Source organism: Lissotriton helveticus, chromosome 4_2 (genome assembly GCF_964261635.1).
Source record: "Lissotriton helveticus chromosome 4_2, aLisHel1.1, whole genome shotgun sequence".
Taxonomy (NCBI): domain Eukaryota; kingdom Metazoa; phylum Chordata; class Amphibia; order Caudata; family Salamandridae; genus Lissotriton; species Lissotriton helveticus.
In genome coordinates this window covers 106,485,813-106,508,111 of record NC_136064.1, presented here as the reverse complement: position 1 = coordinate 106,508,111, position 22,299 = coordinate 106,485,813, and the positions used below count along the sequence as shown (strand labels likewise).

General features: G+C 48.9%; 1 protein-coding gene across 9 annotated transcripts in view; it reads left to right on the top strand.

Moving 5' to 3' along the window:
* MED12 (mediator complex subunit 12) overlaps window positions 1-22,299 on the top strand; it is a 614,738-nt gene that overhangs the window by 278,358 nt on the left and 314,081 nt on the right. For all 9 annotated transcript variants that reach the window (XM_078640219.1, XM_078640216.1, XM_078640215.1 and 6 more), the window contains one exon: window positions 7,519-7,663. In XM_078640219.1, coding sequence (XP_078496345.1) covers window positions 7,519-7,663 — 145 coding nt within the window. The remainder of the gene's footprint in view (window positions 1-7,518; window positions 7,664-22,299) is intronic.

The window sequence follows — 22,299 nt, the reverse complement described above, 5'->3', positions numbered from 1 at the left end:
TTACAAAAGTAACGCGATCGTACTTTACCTGTAACCTGAATTTTCTCCCTTTGAATAACATTGTCAGAATTACCTTTAAAAGGTTCTAAGTGTGAACTTTTAAAACCGCTTTATATTCAGGAAAATTCATCACAGGAACTAAAACGTTTTTTGCTAATCTGGTTTCAGCTTAGACTCAAGGACTGAATCTAAGATCTAGTCCCGGAACTACCGAAGTAATCCATAAAGTAATCAACTGTACTTACCTGTGAAAGACCCATTGAGCTCAATGCTAGAGTATTTCACAACTGTGTTGCTTACTAGCTAGCCTGTAATTATTGTATGCACAAACTTTATTGCTCCTCTACAAAGTATTTACATGAGAGTACTCATATCTTGAAAAGTACATTTTTATAACTGTTGGTTCTAAAAATAAAGCAACTATATCTGAGGATATAACAACAATTGGCCTGGAGTTCAGTTCCTGAGTGTGTGAAGCCTATTTGGACTCTATACACACTGTACTGCATTATTGTCCAGTATATATAGAGCCACTTTCTCACACTGGGCACCAAGCTCCAGCACTGTGATCTCTCCTGGTAACAGGTGAGTAATTGCGTTTTCGTTGATAGATATTTTTAGTGAATATTTCAAAGTTTCAAAACTCGACAAGAATTTCCAAGTGAAAACCAGTCAACGTTACCCTATGAAGTGAATGTAAGTTATCGGCTTTCCAGTAAGTACTCGACTGGCAGAGTTAAGGTTCTGGCCAAGACTCAGGGGTCTCCCAGGTTCAGGTAGGTACAGTAGTTACACCCTCAGCGGCACAGGGGCAGCCGGGTGCAGAGAGAGTAGGCCCAATGTTAGCCTATGGCGGGTAGTGGGCCTTTGGTTGGTGGCTGCTAGCAGTCAGACCATGAGACTGTGGGAGCGGAGCTCCTGGTCACTTACTCAGGGCAAGTGGGGAAGTAGAACAGAACAGTTGGTGCACATCCAGTGGCACTCGGGTGGCTGGGGCAGGGTGCTTTTGGGCCATCGGGCCTCTAATGGATTTCAATGTGAAAGCTGCGAGACGAACAAAGGCTGCAGGCTCGGGGACGGAGATTCTTCAGGTGCGACCAACACTTTGAGAGGTAAGTTGGGTAGGCACCCAGGAGTTGGGCGCAGGGGGCCGTGGGGCGCCAGGTGCAGGGGTGTCTTTTGGTGTCGGGAAATCTTACCCTCAGCTGGTTGCTGTTGGCGGGGTCCCTGGTTGTGAGGCCGCAGGCGTCGTCAGGAGCATCGAGGAGGGTCCTTGGGTGCTGGATTTGTTGTCACAGTCGCCGGGGGGAATTCCTCGTGGTCTTTGTTCACTCAGGCACAGGCCGGGCTCGGTGGGTGCATTTCACTGTACCTGGCTGGTTCCAGGGGTTGTTGCTGTTTGAGCAGAACCACTGCTCGTGGGAGTCCCAGTCTTTAGTTGAGCAAGACAGTCAGGTCCTCTGGGGTTTTCGAGGTTGCTGACCACTGGAGACGCCGGGGTTTAGCAGGAGCAGGTTCGAGGGTCGACAGACCCCTAACTTCCCAACTTACCTCTCAAAGTGGTGGTCGCACCCAAAAGTCCTTTATTTCTCTGCCTGCAGAGCTTTTGCAAACCGGAGGTTCTCCATAGGAAACCACAGGGAGCCCAACTTCAAAACAGCACTCTGCACCAAGCCGCCTCAGTGCAGCTGAGGGTGCACCTTTTGTGCTACTTTGTTTCCCCATTTGCCCTGACCTAAACCCTAGGAGCTTTGCTCCCACAACCCAGTGGCCTGCTTGCCAGCAGCCACCAACCGGAGGCCCCCTACCCCTCGTTAAATACCATTGTACCTCAACACTCTGCACCTGGCCGCCCTAGTGCCGCTGAGGGTGTAACAAGAGTGCATCACTGACCCTGGGGGACCTCTGAGTCTAACCCGGGAACCTTAATTCCCACAGTCCATAACTTGCCTTGAACCTATAACCTGTTTTTCCTCCATAGGATAACATTGACAATTTTCTCTCAACAATTTTGTGTAGAGTTTTGAAATCTAAAAATATTCTTTAAAAATCACACGAATAACCAAAACTTATTTACTTACCTGTTTGCAGGAAATGTCCCAGTGCTGAATCTAGGTATCCAGGACTGAGTTAGAAAAGTAACGTAAAAAGTAACTTACCTGTAATTTACTAAAAAAGCCTATTCATTTCATGTACTGTATATTGCAACCTATTGTATCCCCTGTAAATTAAACAAAGTACAATTCCTATTGCATTTTCAAACTGTTCTACAATCAGCAACTCATTACTGTAAAGTATTTCATGCTTACCTGTGCCAGGCTTGCTTGGTTCTAAAAATTAAACAGTATATTTTTCTATACAAAAACAATTGACCTAGAGTTCAGTTCTTGAGTGTGTGAAACCTTTTGCTGACTGAGTGTGTACAACAAATGCTTTACACTGTCCTCTGATACTGCCTTACTGCTCGACCACTCTACCACAATCGGAGAGTAAGGATGTATCTAATTTTAACCTCTGTCAAACCTCTGGGGTCACCTGAACTCTGTGCACACTGTACCTCACTTTTGTGTAGTATATACAGAGCCAGCTTCCTATAGAATTTACTTGCAATGCAAGGGAGGAGAATTGTTTCATCCAGAACCGCACACACTCCGCTTGGCAGCATAGCCTATGAGGACATAGAGACTCATCCTCTTGCCTGAAATAACCATGTCGGTGTTAAGGAAAGCTAGAAGACCATCCATAAGGAGGTGCTGCAGTGCAACATGGAACACACAAAGACCGTGTGCACCAGGCTAGTGCCCGAAATCAACTGGGCACATTGCACAACCATCCTAAGATATCAGATTTATTCAATGAAATTCTCTCCTACTCCTCCCTTCAAATACCTTTAGCTGCCATAGTGGCTTATTCAAGAGGTGTAGTAGGCAGAAGCTTCTTCCAAACACCAGTCATTAAGAGATTTCTGGAAAGTACCAGGAGATTGTCACGCCTGAGGCAGCACCCAGACCAATGTGGAACCTTCATATAGTGCGTACTCAACTCATGTAACCACCGTTAGAGTGGATGGACAGTGCAGAATTAAAACTCTTGACCGTAAAGACTCCCTCTTTGGTGGCTGTCGCTACAATAAATGCGCGAACTGCTAGCATTCACAGTGCAGCTTGTTACCTATAAATTTACAAAGTAGTATTGGGAAAAAATCCACACATCCATCCAAAGTTGGTCTCATCCTTCTACATTGATCAAACCATACAGCTAGCAGCTTTCTTGCAGCAATCGAAATCTTGAGCAAAACGACCTCTTAACACACTAGACATAGAAAGAGCCGTCATGTATTGCATACAGGAAATAAAACTTATCAGGAAGGGAAATCAGTTTTTTGTTTCTTTGCACAGGCCTCAAAGAATAACCAGTAAGCAAAGGGACTGTAGCAAGATGGGTAGTCCAGACACTGGAAAATATGCCAAATGCCAGTAGTAGATCTCTTGGAAGGAAAACTACAAGCACATTCCTCCCGAAAGAAGAGCGCAAAACTCAACTTCAACGTTAATGTCTCCATTACGTATATATATGCAGGATGGCTACATGGTCCTCAGCACACATCTTCACCAAATACTATTGTGTAGCTATCCAGGGAAGCAAGGAGCCACAGTTGGAAAGAAAGTACCAAAACACTGTTTTCAAATACAATCTCTTTGCAACCCAAACTCCCAGGAGGAGTAGAACCGCCACAAAGTCAGTGCACAGCAAGTGAATCTAGAAAAGATTCATGCTGGAAAACTGAGTCCACTAACCAGGCTTATATTCAATCCCATTGTCTCATACAGAATCTTATAGATTGCTTACCTTAGAATCACCCCCACGAGTCAGACTGGATCCGGAAAGATTTTCCGTCAGCAGTACCGCTGCGCGTCGGAAGGTGACGTCGGTCGGCTCCTCATTAGTCATCTTGGTCGCCGGGATGACGTCGCGGCAGCTACTTAGACGCCACCCTCGCTTGCTGACGTCAGTTCTTTCTTTTTCCGCTCCAGCCAGCGCAGATCCGTGAAGAGCAGTACCTCAGACATTTTTTGACTACATTTTTCTTGACTTTTGTCAGCGTCTTTTCAAGTCTTCGACTCCGTAAGGTACACAAGGGATGCCCGGTTTTAAGGCCTGCGAATCCTGCCATCGCATGATGTCGGGGACGGATCCGCACTGCCTGTGTCTTTTCTACCTGGGGCGCGAACATGACCCCAAGTGGTGCTCCGACTGCCAGTTGTTGATGCCGAAGGCTTTGCGGGAGTAGTCCTGAAAGCTGCTCGAACACCGGCAGTTGGCTCCACGCCGTTTGAGCTCCCGGTCCAGAGGGAGGTCAAGGGACCGGTTGTGGAGCCATCGACATTCCGGCTCGAAGTCCTCCAAGTCTTCGCACTCGGTGTCGGGTAAGTCGAAGCATAAGGGTAAGTCGAAGCATAAGAAGAAGTCGAAGAAGCATTGTCGCTCTTCTACTTCTCCTCGTCGACCAGTCTATCCGATGCGTTGTACCACTCCCGCGGCTCCGTGCGCGGAGCCTTAAGGGCCGGCTCCGAGCTTCCCTTCCCTCCCTTTCCGGGACCCTGAGCGACTCCCATCCAGCTTCGTACGTTATAAGAGGCGATGCACACCATCTTTGGACGGACCGACCCTGTTGGCTCTCCTTCGGGCCCCACGGACTAATTTGGGGGGCCTAGGTCTTCGGTGCCGGCGGCTCCAGCTCCGGCACCGCAGGCCCCTCTTTAATCCAGGCCTGTATCCGGATCGTCGCCAGTTGACCTCATAACACCTCCACTGGCACGCTTCCGATGGCACCACTACCGTGCCAGACACCAATCGCCCCCACCGCCCCCCCACCCCACGGCATCGACCCCAGCCTCCTTCCCGACTTGGACACAGAGCCGGACCGGTGTCAGTGTTGACGGATGCCTCCCTTCTGGGATGGGGCGGCCACATGGGAGAGGCGGAGATCAGAGGCCTCTGGTCTTCAGCGGAGTCTGGGTTCCACATCAACCTTCTGGAGCTCCAGGCGATTTGTCTCTCACTGAAGGCATTCCTTCCTTCTGTCCGGGGAAGAGTAGTACAGATGTTCACGGACACCATCGCCACCATGTAGTATTGCAACAAACAGGGCGGGGTGGGGTCGTGGACCCTATGTCAGGAGGCCCTTCGCCTATGGACGTGGCTGGAAAGTCAAGGCATTTCCTTGGTGGTTCAACACCTGGCAGGTTCTCTGAACGCCGGCTTGGACAAACTAAGCCACAGGTTCACGAATGGTGTCTTTACTCAGAGGTGGTGCAAGGTCTCTTTCAACAGTGGGGAGAGCCTTGGTTAGATCTATTCACCACCGAAGAGAACTCGCAATGTTTGCAATTATGCGTGTTGGAATTACCAAGGCTGCACTCGCTCGGCGACGCTTTTTGACACGAGTGGAGTTGCGCTCAGTTGTAGCCTATCCCACTTCTGCCCAGAGTGCTGAAGAAGATCCGGCGCGACTGGGCCCACGTCATTCTTGTGGCTCTGGATTGAGAATGAAGAGTCTGGTATCCCGAGCTACTCAACATGGCCATCGATCCACCGATCAGACTGCCTCTTCGGGAGGATCTTCTGTCACAGCAGCAGGGGAACATCCTCCACCCAATCCTGTCCAGTCTCCACCTCCTCATCTGGAGATTGAGCGGCGGTAGTTGACGTCTTTCGACCTGCCTCCTGAAGTTTGTGATGTAATCTTGGCAGCTAGGCATCCCTTCACAAAGACAGTATACGCCTGCAATTGCAACAAATTTGAGGCATGGGGCACAGCAAAGGCTGTGGATCCCCTTTCTGCCCCTCTTTCTGAAGTACTTTTGTTCCTTCGCTCTTAGGCCCAGCAGGGCTCTGCCCTGGGTACTATCAAAGGCTACCTTTCTGCCATCTCTGCTTTCCTTCGGCTGCCAGATCAGCCTTCTCTTTTCAAGTCCCCAGTAGTTAACCGTTTCTTGAAAGGCTTAACGCATCTTTTTCCTCCAATTCCATTCGTTAAGCCTCAGTGGGACTTGAATCTTGTGCTGACTTATTTGATGTGCGCTCCCTTTGAGATGCTTCATAATTGTCCTTTACGTCTTCTAACTCTTAAGACTGCTTTCCTGGTAGCCATCCCTTCTGCTAGAAGGGTGAGTGAGCTCCAGGCTCTTTCCTCAAAACCACCTTTCCTATCTGTCCATCAGACAAGGTGGTTCTCAGGACTCGTCCATCCTTACTTCCTAAGGTGGTCACTGCCTTCCACATCCGGCAGACCATTACTTTGCCCACTTTCTTTTTGCCTCTGCATCCTTCAAAGGAAGAAGAGAGGCTCCATCGTCTGGACCCAAAACTTGCACTTTCCTTCAATCTGGATCGCACAAACCAGTTCCGGGTGGATGATCAACTGTTTGTTCGCTACGTGGGTGAAAAGAAGGGTCGGGCCAAACACAAACGCACCATTTCTTGGTAGGTTGTGATGTGTATTGAGGCTTGCTACTGTCTAGCTAAAAAGGATATTCCAGTGGGGCTGTGAGCTCACTCCACCAGGGCGATGGCATCACTGCACACGTTCACCAAACACTACTGCCTGGACATCCAAGTCCGGAGAGACGGCTTATTTGGCCGTCCTGTTCTCCAGGACTTTCTGGTGGGATCTTGGTTTGTAGACCCACCATCGGGGTTGGTATTGCTGGGGTATCTATTCTAAGGTAAGGAATCTAACACTAACCTGTTTCTTTCAGATGCACAAGTTACTTACCTTCGGTAACGATATATCTGTAAGAAACATTAGTTAGTTATAGATTTCTTACCACCCCACCCATCCTCCCCGTTCTGCAAACTGATTTCTAGGGTTAAGGACATCTTGTCAGGGCCCTAGTTTTGTGCATCAATGGTCAGTGTCTTGCATGGGTCTGCGTTTCTGGCGCGGAAAGTCGTGTACAGAACGGACGTCAGCGCGCGAGGGTGGCGTCTAAGTACCTGCCGCGACGTCATCCTGGTGACCATGATGCCGAATACGAATGCGGAGCTGACCGACGCCACCTTCCGACGCGCATAGGTCAGCGGACGAAAAATCTTTCCGGATACAGTCTGACACCTGGGGGTAATTCTAAGGTAAGGAATCTACAACTAACTAATGTTTCTTACAGATATATAGTTACCGACGGTAAGTAACTTGTGCATTTGGCAGCATTGCTCCAACAATGTATTGGCATTTAGAGAGAGTCTAAAATACATTCTTTTGCTTACTTATTTAAATGTAAAAGATTCTGTGAATGTTGTCAGCAGCAACACTTGTTTCTTTCTTAGTACTAGTGTGGTGTTGTTGCTGTATTGTCTTGTCTGCTTGTATTAAGTGGTATGATGTATTGATGCCATCACTGTTCTTTGATTTTTAAACATCCTTATTATGTATGTGGTTGTTCTAAATGTGACATTAAAGGGACCAATCTCCTTGATTTCTCCTCTTGTGCCATAAATATAATCTCTTCTCCCTAGGGTTAATGATATTGCCATCCTGTGTGCCGAGCTGACGTGCTCCTGCAAGTCTCTGAGTGCAGAGTGGCTGGGCGTGCTGAAGGCTCTGTGCTGCTCCTCCAACAATGGCACCTGTGGATTCAATGATCTTCTCTGCAATGTGGATGTAAGTCTGAGACTCAAAGCTGCATCTCTAGGGTGATGTGCATGTACGGGAGCATTGGCTTGTCAGTGTCACTTCCTTAAGAGTACTATCATGATAAACAAGTCTGTTTATACTAGAGGTGGGCGGAATTTGCGTAGTCGCTTTTCGCAAAGCTCTGCGAAACAGTAAAAAATTTCTGCGAGCATGCAAAAGTTCAGCGAACACGTGGAATTGCTTGTCCTCCCCCCCCTGTTCGTGATGCATTTTTCCTGTTCGCGAATGCTATTTGCGTATTCGGGGAGGAATATCTTGCGAACACACATTTTGAAAGCGCAAGCAAGCGAAAAATTCTGCAAAGCCGCGGATCGCAGAATTTTTGGCAATTCCGCGTTCTTTGCGGAGCGCGAAATTATCCAAATTCCACGAGCGGTACGGAATTTACCACCCAAGCCTAGTTTATACGTCTTTTTTCTGTCATTTGACAGTGTTGTGGTCTTCAGCAGGGCTACTGCTCAGTGGGGTTTCTGTTCCCTGATGCAGTCCATGTACCTTCATTTTGGATGTACATGGATATCAGAGTTGTTTATGACTTTTTTTAAGAGACTTTTTATTCACTGTTTTAAGTAATATTTTATCAGTCTCTACTCCAACACACTACCTGGAGATTCTTAGAGTTCAGCTTTCAGAGTAACATTTCCTAGAGCTGAGCTGTGTCTCTCTGAACAGTTGCAAATATCCTGTGCTTTGCTCCGAAGTGGAGCAGGTATCCGTGAGAGTTGTTTATCAGATTCTCTAGTACAGAGTGAATTGTGGGAATTACCACTAGTTCCTCGTCTGCCATATGTTTTACACAAATTCAAAAGGGTACTTTCATCAAATATTCATTCTGCTTGAGGGTTGTCCCGTGTTGTTTCACTAAATAGATAAGAATGAGTAATTGTTGTGAGCACATAATTCTTCACACCACCTTTTCATCATATTTAATGCTCATATTTTCCTTTGGGCAGTATGGTCAGTCTCTTTTTTATTTTCATTTACTGATCCAATGTGGATTGGTAAATTAAAAAAACAAAATTGTGGCGGGAAATAATAGGAAGAGCAGGGCTTAAAGCTGGTTGGGGTTGAAGGTCATAGAGGTCAGGGTCAGAAGCAACACGGAGGGTGGCAGGACAAGTACACAACATAGGAGTGGAAGAGCAATGTAGATCACGAGGAAACAGAAGCATACGGGCGATACAGAGCGTGACATGGAGCAGGGAGAATCTCACGGGCGAGAAGGGGTGTGATGCACCCAAGGGCAAGAGGTAGCGGTGGTTAGGATATGGTGCTTGTGGGGAAGTGGTGATTATGTTGTATTGGTGGTTAGAGTACGGTGGTGGTAGGGTAATATTAGTGGTTTGGTGAGGGTGGCCGGGTTAAGGTGGTAGTTAGGAGGGGCGTTGGTTAAGGAAGGGTAGGTTGGTGGTGCTGCTTAGGGAGGGAGGTGATGCTTAGGATAGGGCTGTGTTGGGGGATTGTGGTTATGGTGGTGGTTTTAGTTAGGGAGGTGGGATAGTGGTTTGGTGGGGGTGGTGGCAGGATGGGGTGGCGAGGGTGGTTGAGATGGTGGGAGCAGTGCTAGGATGATGGCGGTCGGGGGTGCTGTGGTGGGGGTAGGGTGGCTGTACACATCATGACACAGGAAGGGAGATGGGTGAACCAGCAGCGATAAGGAGGATGCAAGAAGAAGGAAAAATAAGTTTCTCAATCCCAGTTTGTGCTGTGGAACTACACTAATCAAAAAAAGAGGGAGTGTTTACTTGATCAATTCTCCACTGAAGGGAGAAATAAAGCGAAACTGGGCCCGCTAACCAGCAAGTAAGAATGCAGCGAAGCAAACGAATGGTAAGCAGTGGGCAGGCTGCAAGCCCTTTTTAGTTAAGAAAATGTCTTGCAAGCAGCAGTGCATGTGCTGTCTCCGGTGAGACCTAAAAGTGCAATTAGTGCTGCCACTGCTGGTTGACCTGCTGTAGGCAAAGCTGCAGTATGCACACTTCAAAGGAAAACTGTTTGACTCATTTGAAAGGCTGCTTCTCATGTTACCAAGTCACCTGTAAAGTGTATCTTGGATCCCACAAAGTCTATGCGCATGAGTAGAAGTGAGACATGTCAAGTGTATAGCTTATTATTTCTCTACAATAATAGATTTCAGATGTAGAGGGGATCTTGACCCTCACCAGTTATCAGAATAGAGGACCACATGGTGTATCTAGGTTCCTGGCAGGAGGACAGTGGAGGTTAATGACCGGGACCTCAGATAATATTGGTTTGAGGAATGAGGGGAAAGGAGCAAAGACTGATACCAATCCACCACAAAAGCACCGCAGGAAGCCAGGAACATTCATTGTTCATGTGTCTGGTTTGGGCCTAGCATTGAAGCGGACCCACTTTCTGGCAAGTTGGTTTCTCTATCCACAACACGTTAGCTCCTTGACCCATGAGGTGGCACGGGATCAGGATAGTTTGACCGTTTGGAGAAGGTATGTAATTTCATAGGAGCTCCAGCCAAGGAGAGAGTCTACCTTGAACCTGGAAAACGATTTCTAGAGTAAGTATTTCCTGGATTGTGTTAGCCTTAAGGCAGATGAATCAGTGAAAGGTTGTGAGTGGTTCATTGTGGGAGTAGGGCCCGCCATCAACACCTGTTTAGTAACTACTGTAACCTAACCTGAGGTTCCAGCCACCTAGGAACCAAAACATCACTGTAATTGGAGGTAAGTGCAACGGCCTTTGATTCTTCTCTTGCTTATATTAAGCTGTGGTTTTGATTTTCAAAGGGTCAAGAAAGCCTGCTTCCTGTAGTCCACCTGTAATTTGGCACAAGAAATGAAAACTTCTAGATGAACCGGTGGATCATTGGGAAATGCACTTGTACCAGACCCATGGTTGAAGGGAGGGGTTGCTCTTGTTTCCCACTTGTTTCTATGTGCCTTGGTGTCCTGGAAGTTGATTATAGCAAGGGAGTTGGTTCCCACTTGTTTCTCTGTGCCTTGGTGTCCTGGAAGTTGACTATAGCAGTTTGGGAGCTTTACAAGTGACCATAAAGAACAAAATTATGCATTCTTCCATGTTAGAATTGGACCTTTGGCTGGGACCCTAAAGAAGAGTACCTCCAGAAGAGTTCTTGAAAGCTTGGGAGTATTTGGAGCATCCACTGAAGAGCAGAAGTTAGTGCTGCAAGTTCTGAAAGCATGACTTTCGTTTTTACTAGTCTCTGGAAACAGTCATTTGCTGCTGCAAGTAACTTTGCTTTGAGTGAAATACATTTTTCTAAAAACTAAATTGCTTCCATGATTATTCAGCAACAGGGTATAAGTGAACTCTTGTTTGTTTGTGCTGATAAATGAATACACTGTACAGGCTAATTTGGCAATCCATATATGAAAAATTACACTAGCTGCCTCTGATGGATTTTCCTATTTCAATAAACACAGACGGACTCGTGTACTTCTGTTAACTGTGATGGTTTCCAACCATTTTAGCCGAAACCACTGATAGCAAGATGTCAAACATTTAAAACTCCTATTTAAGAAATTAGAGAAAGAATAGCAAAAACATTGTTGACATTTAGTATATATCTGAAACACACACCTAGTAATAGATTCCTTACCTTAGAATTACCCCCAGGCGTCAGACTGGATCCGGAAAGTTTTCGTCATCAGTACCCCTGCGCATCGGAAGGTGGTGTCGTGCTGCTCCGTGTCAGTCGTTGGCATCGTGGTCACCGAGATGACATTGCGGCATCTACTTAGACGCCACCCTGCGCGTGCTGAAGTCAGTTCTTTCTTTTTCCGTGCTAGCAAGCACAGATCTGGAGAGAGCAGTACCCCCAGTCACTTTTTGACTGAGTTTTTTTAGGCCTTTTAGTCTATGGTACCGTAGGATACCCGGTTTCAAGTCCTGCGGGGACTGTCATCATTTGATGTTGGTGACAGACCTGCACCACGTGTGTCTCTACTGCCTGGGGCGCGACCATAACCCCACGTCGTGCCCTGACTGCTGGGCCTTGGCACCGAAGACTGTGTGGGAGTGGTCCCGAAAGTTGCTTTAAGTCTGGTAGTCGGCTCGGCGCCGTCAAGGTCCCGGTCCCGTAAGAGGTCGGGGGATCGGTCGCGGAGCCACCACCATCGTTCGTCGGGATCGAAGTCTTCGCACTCGGGGTCAGGTAAGGCAAAGCATCGCAAGAAGTGGAAGAAGCGCCATCGCTCTCAGACTTCCCGTCATGCGACACAGCTTAAGATGCGGGTAGTGGCACCCCCACGGCTCCGGTTAAGCCTATGCAGTCGCAGTCTGCCTACCCGCACTTCCGGGTCTGCCAGCGACTCCGGCCCAGCTGCAGGAATTTGTCAGCCATGGCCTGCCCCTTTGCACCGTCGGGCCCGACTGGGGGCCCTCGCTCTGCATTGTCATCCTCTCTGGCATCACGGTCAGCTTTGCCCCGGAGTCGCAGGGACCGCAAGGATCCAGGCCTGGATCCCGGTCGTCGCTGGTTGACTTCGTGACACCTCCACCAACGTCGACCCCACCGGCACCACCTCAGACGTCGCCCGTGCCCCCGGACAACGACGTCCCCGGTTTCCGCCCTGATGTGGACACAGCACCGGAACGGCGTCGCTCAACGCCTATTCCGACACCGATGGGGCCTCGCTACCCCTATGTCCAGCCACCTTATTTCCGGCCTGTTGATCAGCCTTCGGAGGAAGGAGAGGACTGGAAGTGTTCTGAGGACCCTCTCACCGCACAGTGTGAGGTTGACCCGGACTGGGCAGAAGAATTGGGGGATGCCAGTGGTCTTAATACCTCTCCTGACCTAGGCATGTTATCTTCTCCTACCGTGGCTACGGAGGAGGGTGCGAGTTACGCTGTGGTGAAGCGTAAGACGGCCAAAGCTCTCCACCTCCAACTCCCTACAGTGGCCGTCAGGAGTAACCTCTTGACAGAATTGCTTCAGCCGGCAGCTTCCTCTGTGGAGCTACTGCTGCCTTTTAAGGATGCACTTTCAGTCGTTCTTCTGGGCACCTGGTCCAGGCCCAACACAGGGGCTCCTGTGGATAGGAACATGGCCCAGCGCCATCGCCTGGCTCTGGGCGACCCTATTTTCCTTTCCCAACACCCCACCCCGGAGAGCTTGGTTTTCCAAGCCTCTGCGTCCCCAAGCACATTCCTTTCTGCACCCCCGGACAGGGAATCCAAGAAACTGGAACAGTTCGGTAAGAAAACATTTTCTTCCGCAGTTCAGGGCTGCGGTCTGTGAACTCCGCATGCCTCTTGGGCCATTATTCCCACTCTGTGTGAGATACGGTGGCACAAGTGCTGCCTCAGTGTCCGGAGGAGGCCCGGACAGTGCTCTCTCAAGCTATTGCTGAAGGGAGAGACGCAGCGAAGTTCACGATTCCTTATCGTCTTGACACTTCCAACTCGCGGGGTAGGGCGATTTCCACGACAGTGGTGCTCCGTCGCCACGCCTGGCTGAGGACTACTGGGTTCTCTGGGGATGTCCAGAACACTCTGATGGACATGCCCTTTGATGGCGGTCACCTTTTTGGCAACAAAGCAGACAGTGCATTGGAGCGCTTTAAGGACTCACGGGCTACGGCCAAGTCCTTGGGCCTTTCCGCCACATGCCCTCATCCACCTTCTGTTTTTCGCGGCCACGGAAGGGGCACCACACCACGTTCGCTTCAGAGTCACTGGTCTGCACAGCAACAATATCAGCGCGGCCGCGGAACCCGCCGAGGCGGGTCAGGGGGCCTGTTGCCGGGTCAGTCCACCTCCACCCCAGCCACCACTGCCTCCAAACCGTCCTAGTCCTGTCTTTTAGGCCCATCAAACACCAGTGGGCGGCAGGATTCGCCATCACCTCCCCCACTGGCGCACCATCACTTCAGACAGGTGGGTTTTACAAATAGTCCGAAAGGGCTACTCCCTCCCCTTCGAGACTACCCCTCTGGCCATGTCACCCCAGTACCACCGCATGTTGGGGGATCACTTGGCACTTCTTCAACAGGAAGTCGCGGCCCTCTTAGCCAAGGGGCCATCGAGCGCGTACCTGCGCCAGAAATAAGATGTTGTTGTTACTCCCACTAGCTTCTGGTGCCCTAGAAGGACAAGGTCCTGCGTCCTATCTTGGATCTCAGGACCTTCAATCACTTCCTCCGGAAGGATAAGTCCAAGGTGTTAACTCTGGCTCAGGTCTTGTCTGCCCTCGACCCTGGAGACTGGATGGTGGCGTTGGACTTGCAGGACGCAAATTGCCACATTCCCGTCCTGCCGACCCACCCGCGTTAACTACGGTTTACGGTAGGCCACGAGCACTTTCAGTTTACCATGCTCCTCTTTGGCCTTACCAGCGCCCCTCGGGTGTTCACAATAGTGATGGCGGTTGGTGCAGTTCATCTGTGCAGATCAGGGGTTCCAGTCTTCCCCTATCTCAACGACTGGCTATTGAAGGCAGGCTCGTCCCAGACAATAGTCTCCCACCTCCAGACTACAGCCGACCTCCTGCATTTGCTGAGGTTCTCCATCAATGCGCCGAAGTCACACCTGATTCCCTCTCAGAAGCTCCTCTTCATCGGAGTGGTTCTGGACACGACGCACTTTTGGGCCTATCCTACTGAACGGTGAGTCCAGGATATTCCTGCTATGATTCTGATCTTTCGGCCTCTATCCTGGGTTTTGGTCAGTGTGAGAAGTTAGCCTGGCATATGATGTCACTAGTTTTAGTGGCACCTTGCACCAGTCTAAATCGACCCTTATTGATGGTGGTTGTAAAGTCAACCTTATAGACCAGCTATCCTAGTGGTAGCATGGACCAGCAGTCCATAGGCTAAGACTTCAGAGAGCATGTGAAGCTGTTTGTTTCTAATTATAATACGTTGAATGCTAAATGAAAGGACACCACACAAGGTATATATCAAATATATATGTATTAATTTCTAACACAAACCCTCTGCACTCTTTATGAGGTCGGAGGTAAAAGTACATCACAAGTTACTCAATTAGCATACGAGAAGTTGCACAAATACAGTTTTGCTCTAGGGGCCTCACAAACCGTATACCAAAATAGTGGTATAAGAGCCACTACAGAAATAGTGAATGGGCCTAGGGAATCGCTGGGGCTTTACTAAACAACCAAAGGTTAGGAAGTAGGAGACCCACGGGAGACGCGTTCAGTGTCTAAACACAGCAGCGGGTTACCATTGACTTATAATGGAGAACGAAGAAGTTACAAAGTTACTGTTTAAGGGCACTTCCGGATGGACTACGACAAAACCCCTTTAGACCAGGACACTTCGAGAGTCAAGACCCACGGGAGCACCGGAGTACTCTAGTTACCTCGCCCAGGGAAGCCGGGTGCATAGGTGCCTTTTTGGTGTCTGGTTTCATCGATGTTTTCTATGGAGATCTGCAAAGAAGTGCTGCATTGACCAGAGGAAAAGTGTCCGGGTGGATCCAAGGGTGAATCGAAGATCTGAAGAACCTGAAAGCAGAGTTGGACAGAGTCTGGGTCACTAGTCAGTGACCAGGAATGAACCAGGCGATGTCACGTCGATTCAGATGAAGAAAGTGAAGCTTGTCTCTTCAGCCACGAGGACCAGGCGGTGTCGACGACGACCAGGAGCTGGATTCGAGCTGTCTCACGAAGGATCTAGTTGACTGCGGTGTCGGTATCCGGATTGGACCCAACAAGCCTTGGCAAACGCAACCCACGCAGGAAGTGAAGATTGGCTTCGTGTCAGACCAGCAAGGTCTGGGGCACTTCTCCTTTGCAGGGAAGCTGGAGCAAGCCTGGAGCAACCAGGTCAGCAGTTTAAATTCAAAAGAAATTCTTTGAAGGGCTAACTAGCCAACGGGCTAGCAACCGGGAAGACGCGTCGAGCTGAAATGCAGGACAGGCCCCATGCGGCACGGGTGGAGTGTGGAGGGCTGAGCTTTGGTGCAAAGGGCGCTCATGTCTGGGGCTTCTCGTACCCCAATGCACAACTGCGAGTTACCTCAGGAGTCGTTGCAGTTAGCAAAATGCAGGATGTCCAGGGTGTCCGGTCCCACGTCTCTCGTGTTCGCCACGGGTCTCAGCTTTGCTGTGGATGTGGGTTGGAGTCAGAGAAGTCTGTAAGTCCAGTTCCTGTGTAGCTGAGTCTTCGGGTTCCGGCGGGAGCATCGACAAAGCAAACCGGCAAGTTACTTGGTGGTGCCTGTTTGCACAGGGTGGTCACTCCTTGACAACAAGGGAGATGTCTTCAGTCTTCTAGTTGGTATAGAATGTCGAAGGTCCAAGAGTTTAGTTTCAGAGTTTTGTTCCAGGATAATCTAATGTCTCTAGACACAACTCCTATCTTTATACTAATCTATGGGGCTGGATTACCTGCTAGGTCCCTCCTATGGGTGGACCTGTGAAGGGGGTGGTTACACCCCTTTCCCTTTGTCCAGTTTCGTGCCAGAGCGGGGCTGGAGTGCCCCAGCAACTGGTTTGAACCGGGCTATGCATGGAGCACCTTGTGTGCCCTAGGCAGTGTCTGGAAAAGCATCTTTCCATTCAACCCACCCTGCCCCAATACACTTCAGGCTATATGGGGAGGTGCTAGCACCTCCCTCGACAGGAAACCTATTGTCCAGGCCTCCCTTGCTGGAGTTTCGTTCAGCTGCAGGAGGTCAGACTTGTGTCTGTGGCAGCAGCATTCATTTTGTGATGCTGAGGCTCTGTTTAACTTTAACCGGGTGAAGCAGTAACTACATGTCTTCTCCCTCTAGAAGGGTGGAATGCTCCCCCTGCCGCCAGGACTGGCGGCGGGGGTAGTATTCCAAAGTGTTTGACACCTTACACGACATGTTTTGACACAGCCAAACCAAAGTTAGCATTAACCGCGAGGATTATAATGCATTTAAGAGTATATGGTATGGCTATATCATAGAACAGCTATAAGGAGATGGTTCCGAAAGCTGCAGAGGGGCTCAGCTCATGCCAGAGTACCCTCTGACATAAAACCAAGCACTCTGCCTTCAGGATTGTCAAGGACTGCCATAGGAGTGACTTATAGGTATGTATGTGTCTATATATAAGGTAGATATAGGTATACTATATCTAATAAAGGGGTGATTACACCACCTTACCCAAGCTGAGTGATCAGCCTGTGGTGTCAGTTTAGATGGCCAGCCAGGGGTGGCATAATACATGCTTCAGCCTCTGGTAGGCCTTGGATGCACCTATGCCCTGGGTACCTATGGTACACTATACAGGGCTCACAAAGGTGACCCGATAAACAATCTGGTATGTACTTAAAGTACATGGTATCATGTAAACCTAATAACCTCATAAAAACCTCCTCCTGAAACCTCGTAGATTCCGGAAGGAAAAAACATACAAACGCTCCTTCTCAGGAATGGCACCTAGGATCTGGAATGCACTCCCGCCAGAAACTAGGCTTATCCCCTCCACTGTACTCTTCAAGAAAGAGGTAAAAGCCATCTTTATGGCTAAGTTCACCTGAACCCTATTGTTACCGGAACAATGACATTACACGGCTACTATATTATCGGCTACCTGAGTGTTTATCTGTGTTATACTCTTGTTTGATTGCTACTGGATTGAAGTCATTGCACGGATTCTATATTACTGGTTTCCAGACTGTTTATTAGGGTTTACACTATGATTTGATTGCTCTACTAACTTGCTATCCACTTACTACTGACTACTATACTGTTCTCAACAGTGTGTTTACTCACCCTCTGGGGGGCTATAATCTTATTCGACCGCTACTGGAGCAAAGACATTGCACGGCCTGTTTATTATTGGTTTTCTGATAGTTATTATTGTGTATACTCTTATGCGATTGCTACCCTACCTTGCAACTCACTCACTACCGAATATTATATTGTTTTCAAGAGTTTGTCTACCCTACCTCCTGGTTCTGTAAAGCGCTCTGATATCTGCAAAGATCTTGTCCGCGCTATATAAAACTTTAAATAAATAAATAAATAAATCAATTTAGAGAGAGAACAGCTGGGCTGTGGGTCTGATTAGCAGGCCCACAGCCGCACTAAAGTAAAAAAAACTGAAAATCACAGCAAAAAAAGTGGGGTGACCGTAGGAAGCAGACCCTACTCTCCTACAGTCAGGATGACCCTGAGGCTGCTGGGCCACATGGCCTCCTGCATCCTGCTGGTCACTCATGCCTGATGGCATATGCGGGCTCTGCAGTGGGACCTGAAGTTCCAGTGGGCGCAGCATCAGGGGAACTTTTCCGATTACGTCCATATCTCGGAGGGCACTGTCCAACAGCTGCAGTGGTGGCTCACGAACCAGCATTGGGTCAATGGCAGATCCCTCTCCCTTCCCGAACTGTAGCACTCAGTGGTGATGGATGTATCCCTCCTGGGATGGGTGGGCCACATGGGAGAGGTGGAGTCTCCGGCGGATTTCAAGCTCCATATCAACCTTCTGGAGCTTCAGGCAATCCTACTTGCACTGAAGGCATTCCTTCATCTGCCTCTGGACATGGCTGGAACATCAGGGCATTTCCCTGGTGGTTCAACACCTGGCAGGTTCACCGAACGCCAGGGCCGACTAATTCAGCCGCAGGTGCTTTATGCATCACGGATGGCGTCTTCACTCTGATGTGGCACAATGTCTCTTTTAACAGTGGGGAGAGCCTTGGTTAGATGTATTCGCCACCAAAGAGGACTCGCAATGTCAGCGGTTCTGCGCTTTGAAATTTCCAAGGCGGCACTCGCTAGGCGACGCTTTTCGTCAGGAGTGGAGTTGCGGCCTATACCACTTCTGCCCAGTGCTAAAGAAGATCAGGCGGGACCGGGCCCAAGTCGTTCTTGTGGCTCCCGACTGGGCTCGAAGGGTTTGGTATCCCGAGCTACTCAGTTTGACCATCGATCCCCCGATCCGACTGCCTCTTCGGGAGGATCTTCTGTCGCAGCAGCAGGGAACGGTACTCCACCCGAACCTGTTCAGTCTCCATCTCTTTGCGTGGAGATTGAGCGGCGGCAGTTGATTCCTTTCGACTTGCCTCCTGAAGTCTCTGATGTTATTCTGGAAGCCAGGCATCCCTCCACTAAGTTGGTATATGCCTGCTGGTGGAACAAATTTGTGGCATGGTGCACAGCAAAGACTGTGGATCCCCTCTCTGCCCCTCTTTCAGAAGTCCTACTGTTCCTCCTATCTTTGCCCCAGCAGGGCTCTGCTCTTGGCACTATCAAGGGCTCCCTTTCTGCTATTTCGGCCCTTCTCAGGCTCCCTAATCAGCCCTCTCTTTTCAAGTCCTCTGTTAATAGATTCCTTAAAGGCATTATTCCTCTTTTCCCTCCTATTCCCTTTGTTATGACACAGTGGGACTTGAACATGGTTCTTACATATTTAATGTGCACTCCCTTTGAGCCTCTTCAAAACTGTCCTCTTTGTCTCCTAACTCTGAAGACTGCTTTCCTGGTTGCCATCACCTCTGCTAGGAGAGTGAGTGAGCTCCAGGCTCTTTCTTGAAAACCTTGTTTACTGTCTGTCCATCTGGACAAAGATATGCTCAGGGCACGGCCATCCTTTCTGCCAGAAAGGTTGTCACTGCCTTTCACATCAGGCAGACCATCACTTTGCCCACCTTCTTTCCGCCTCCGCATCCTTCTAGAGAGGAAGAGAGGCTCCACTGTCTGGACCCAAAACATGCACTCTCATTTTACCTGAATCGCACACAACAGTTCCCTCGTGGATGACCAGCTGTTTGTTGGCTACTTTGGCGCCAAGAAAGGTCGGGCCGTACACATGCAGACTATCTCCAGAAGGGTTGTCTTGTGTATTAAAGCCTGTTATTCTCTAGTAAAGAAGGAGCTTCCTGTGGGGCTGCGCACCCATCCTACCGGGGATACGGCTGCCACAACAGGATTGGGACGTGGTGTCCCCTTACAAGACATCTGTCAGGCAGCTACGTGGGCCTTGTTGCACACTTTTACTAAGCACTATTGCCTGGACAGCCAAGTCTGGAGACACGGTTTCTTTGGCCGTTCTGTTTTCCGGGACTTCCTGGTGTGACCTTGGTTCGCAGACCCACCACCGGGGTTGGTATTGCTGGGGTATCTATTCTAAGGTAAGGAATATATCACTACGTGTTTCTTTCAGATAGACAAGTTACTTATCTTCAGTAAAGATATATCTTGTAAGAAACATTAGTTAGTGATAGATTCCTTACCGCCCCACCCATTCTCCCCGTTCTGCAAACTGATTTCTAGGGTTAAGGTCATCCCTTTCAGGGCCCTAGTTTTAATGCACCAGTGGTCAGTATCTTACATGGCTCTGCGTTCCTGGCGCGGAAAGTCGTGTACAGAACTGACGTCCACACGCGAGGACGGCATCTAAGTAGCTGCCGCGAAGTCATCTCGGTGACCATGATGCCAACGACTGATGCGGAGCCGCACAACTTCACCTTCCGACGCGCAGGGATACTGCTGACAAAAACTTTTTGGATCCAGTCTGACACCTGGGGGTAATTCTAAGGTAAGGAATCTGTCACTAACTAATGATAAATAATAAAAAAAAAAAAAAATAATAAAAAAAGATATTTAGTTACCAAAGGTAAGTAACTTGTTCTTTAGTGCATTTCTTGTGTATGTGCCATAATAATAGCACCAGTGCTGCCTTTGGAATAGTTTGAAGGAAATAAGGTAGTCTGATAGTCTTAATAATGAGACAAAAAAAATGCAGCATGCTCAGAAACCAGCAGCTTCCACCGCTCAACATGCTTTCTGCTAGCTGATACTTCTAATTGCAGATTCCTTACCTTAGAATATACTCCAGGTGCCAGACTGGATACCCAGAAAATGTTTCCATAGCAGTGTTCCGGTGCACCACTAGGTGTTGTGTGACTCCATGCTGACTCCATACTACCCTGGAAGTGACTGAGCTCCATGTAAGCGCTATCCTTGTGGGTTGATGGCTGCTTCTAACTACAGATTCTTCACCTTGTGAATATTCTTCAGGTGTCAGACCATATTCTGAAACCTTTGAAGCAATAGTCCTGTGCGTGGGTAAGTGGCATTGGTTGGTTCTGCACCAACTTTGTTCTGCCCTTTAAATGATGAGAGGAGCTGCATATAAGAGTCACCCATGCTCGCCGACATCAATTCCTTTCTTTCTGTGCCTTTAGACGATCAGGAGCTTCTCCCTCGTCTTTTCACCCTACTTGTCATCAAACATTTATCAGTGTCCTTGGGAAAATGTCACCCCCTAAAACAACAGGTATGAGAAAGTGCCTCTTTTAGCATGGTTAACTCCCACTTTTGCCTGGTTTTGATGTGGTTTCAATTGTAGGTCACATGGTCCCTCCCAACCAGGTCCACAGTGCCAGTTCTTTATCCTCTAAAACAAATCCACCATTGGTACTTCTGCCCCTCGTAAGTCTCTAGTAAATTGTACCCTGGGCACCTAGGGCCTTGGAGCTGAAGAGGGTACACCTGGGACCCCCCTCACCTTGACTGGAAGACATGCCTACAACCCACTACCCTGGCATAGGTCAGGTGCATGAGCACTGTACCCCGACAGTGTCTAGACCAATTCTTAGACATTGTAAGTACAGTAATGCCTTTAAGAGCATATGGTGCTGGGGTTGTGGCTTTGCCGCAAGAGAAAATGGCGGCGTCTTAGCCGAGCTCCGCTGAACAAAGGATGAAAAGCCAGTTATCTGTTCAATATCTGGCCACCAAAGATATGGTGCTAAGTTCGAAAGTGTTGAGTCTATGATCGAGTGTGGAGAGCCGATCCGTGAAGTAAAAAGCCCAGAGAACAATGGGTGAGAGACCACTCGGTCGTAGGGGGAGAGAACTGGGAACTCCAGTCCCACCAAACAATGAGGAGCCGGAGTGCGGTGAGTGACGCAGTTACGGCAGAGCTGGAGGGAAGCTGTACCGAGGTATCGCTCCTGGGACCCCCTGGCACAACATACCTGGGCCCGCCGCCTTTCAGGCAACGGATGCCCATACATGCCACATCTGGTGCGGAGGCCACGACCCAGGAAGCAGGAGGTAAGGAGAGGCCGAGCCCCACAGGATAACAAGGGAGCGGTGTGTGAAGAACTCGCCCGAGGGCTGAAAAGATTACTTGCGGAGAAGTCACTCCTTGGTCCCTCGGTGTAGCTGGGCCGGGCCGTGCTCTGCACAGTGGATGCCTCACCTGGTGCGGGGACCGCGATCCCAGGAAAAAGGAGGTGCCAAACCAGAACCACACAAAATGCTGTTGGAATTTATTTTATTTTATTTATTTTTGAAAGTTTTATATAGCGCGAACAAGATCTTTGCAGATATCAGAGCGCTTTACAATGCAGTGAATACCAACAAGAGAGTGAAAAGCAGGTCATTAGGGAGTAAAATAGTACAGGTACAACAATAATGCAAATATTACAAATACATGAGTGCATAGATAGTCAGGTAAGACAAAAATACAGGTAAAATACCTAATCGTAGGGATCGAGCGGAATAATACAGATCAGTGCAGAGTCTTTACAGATCCACATTAATAGGTCAGATGTATTTGGCCATGAGAATAGCTTTTACTTCTTTCTTAAAGAGTGTGAAGGAGGAGATGCGCCTGGTTTCAGGAGGGCGTGAGTTCCAAATCCTGGGTGCCA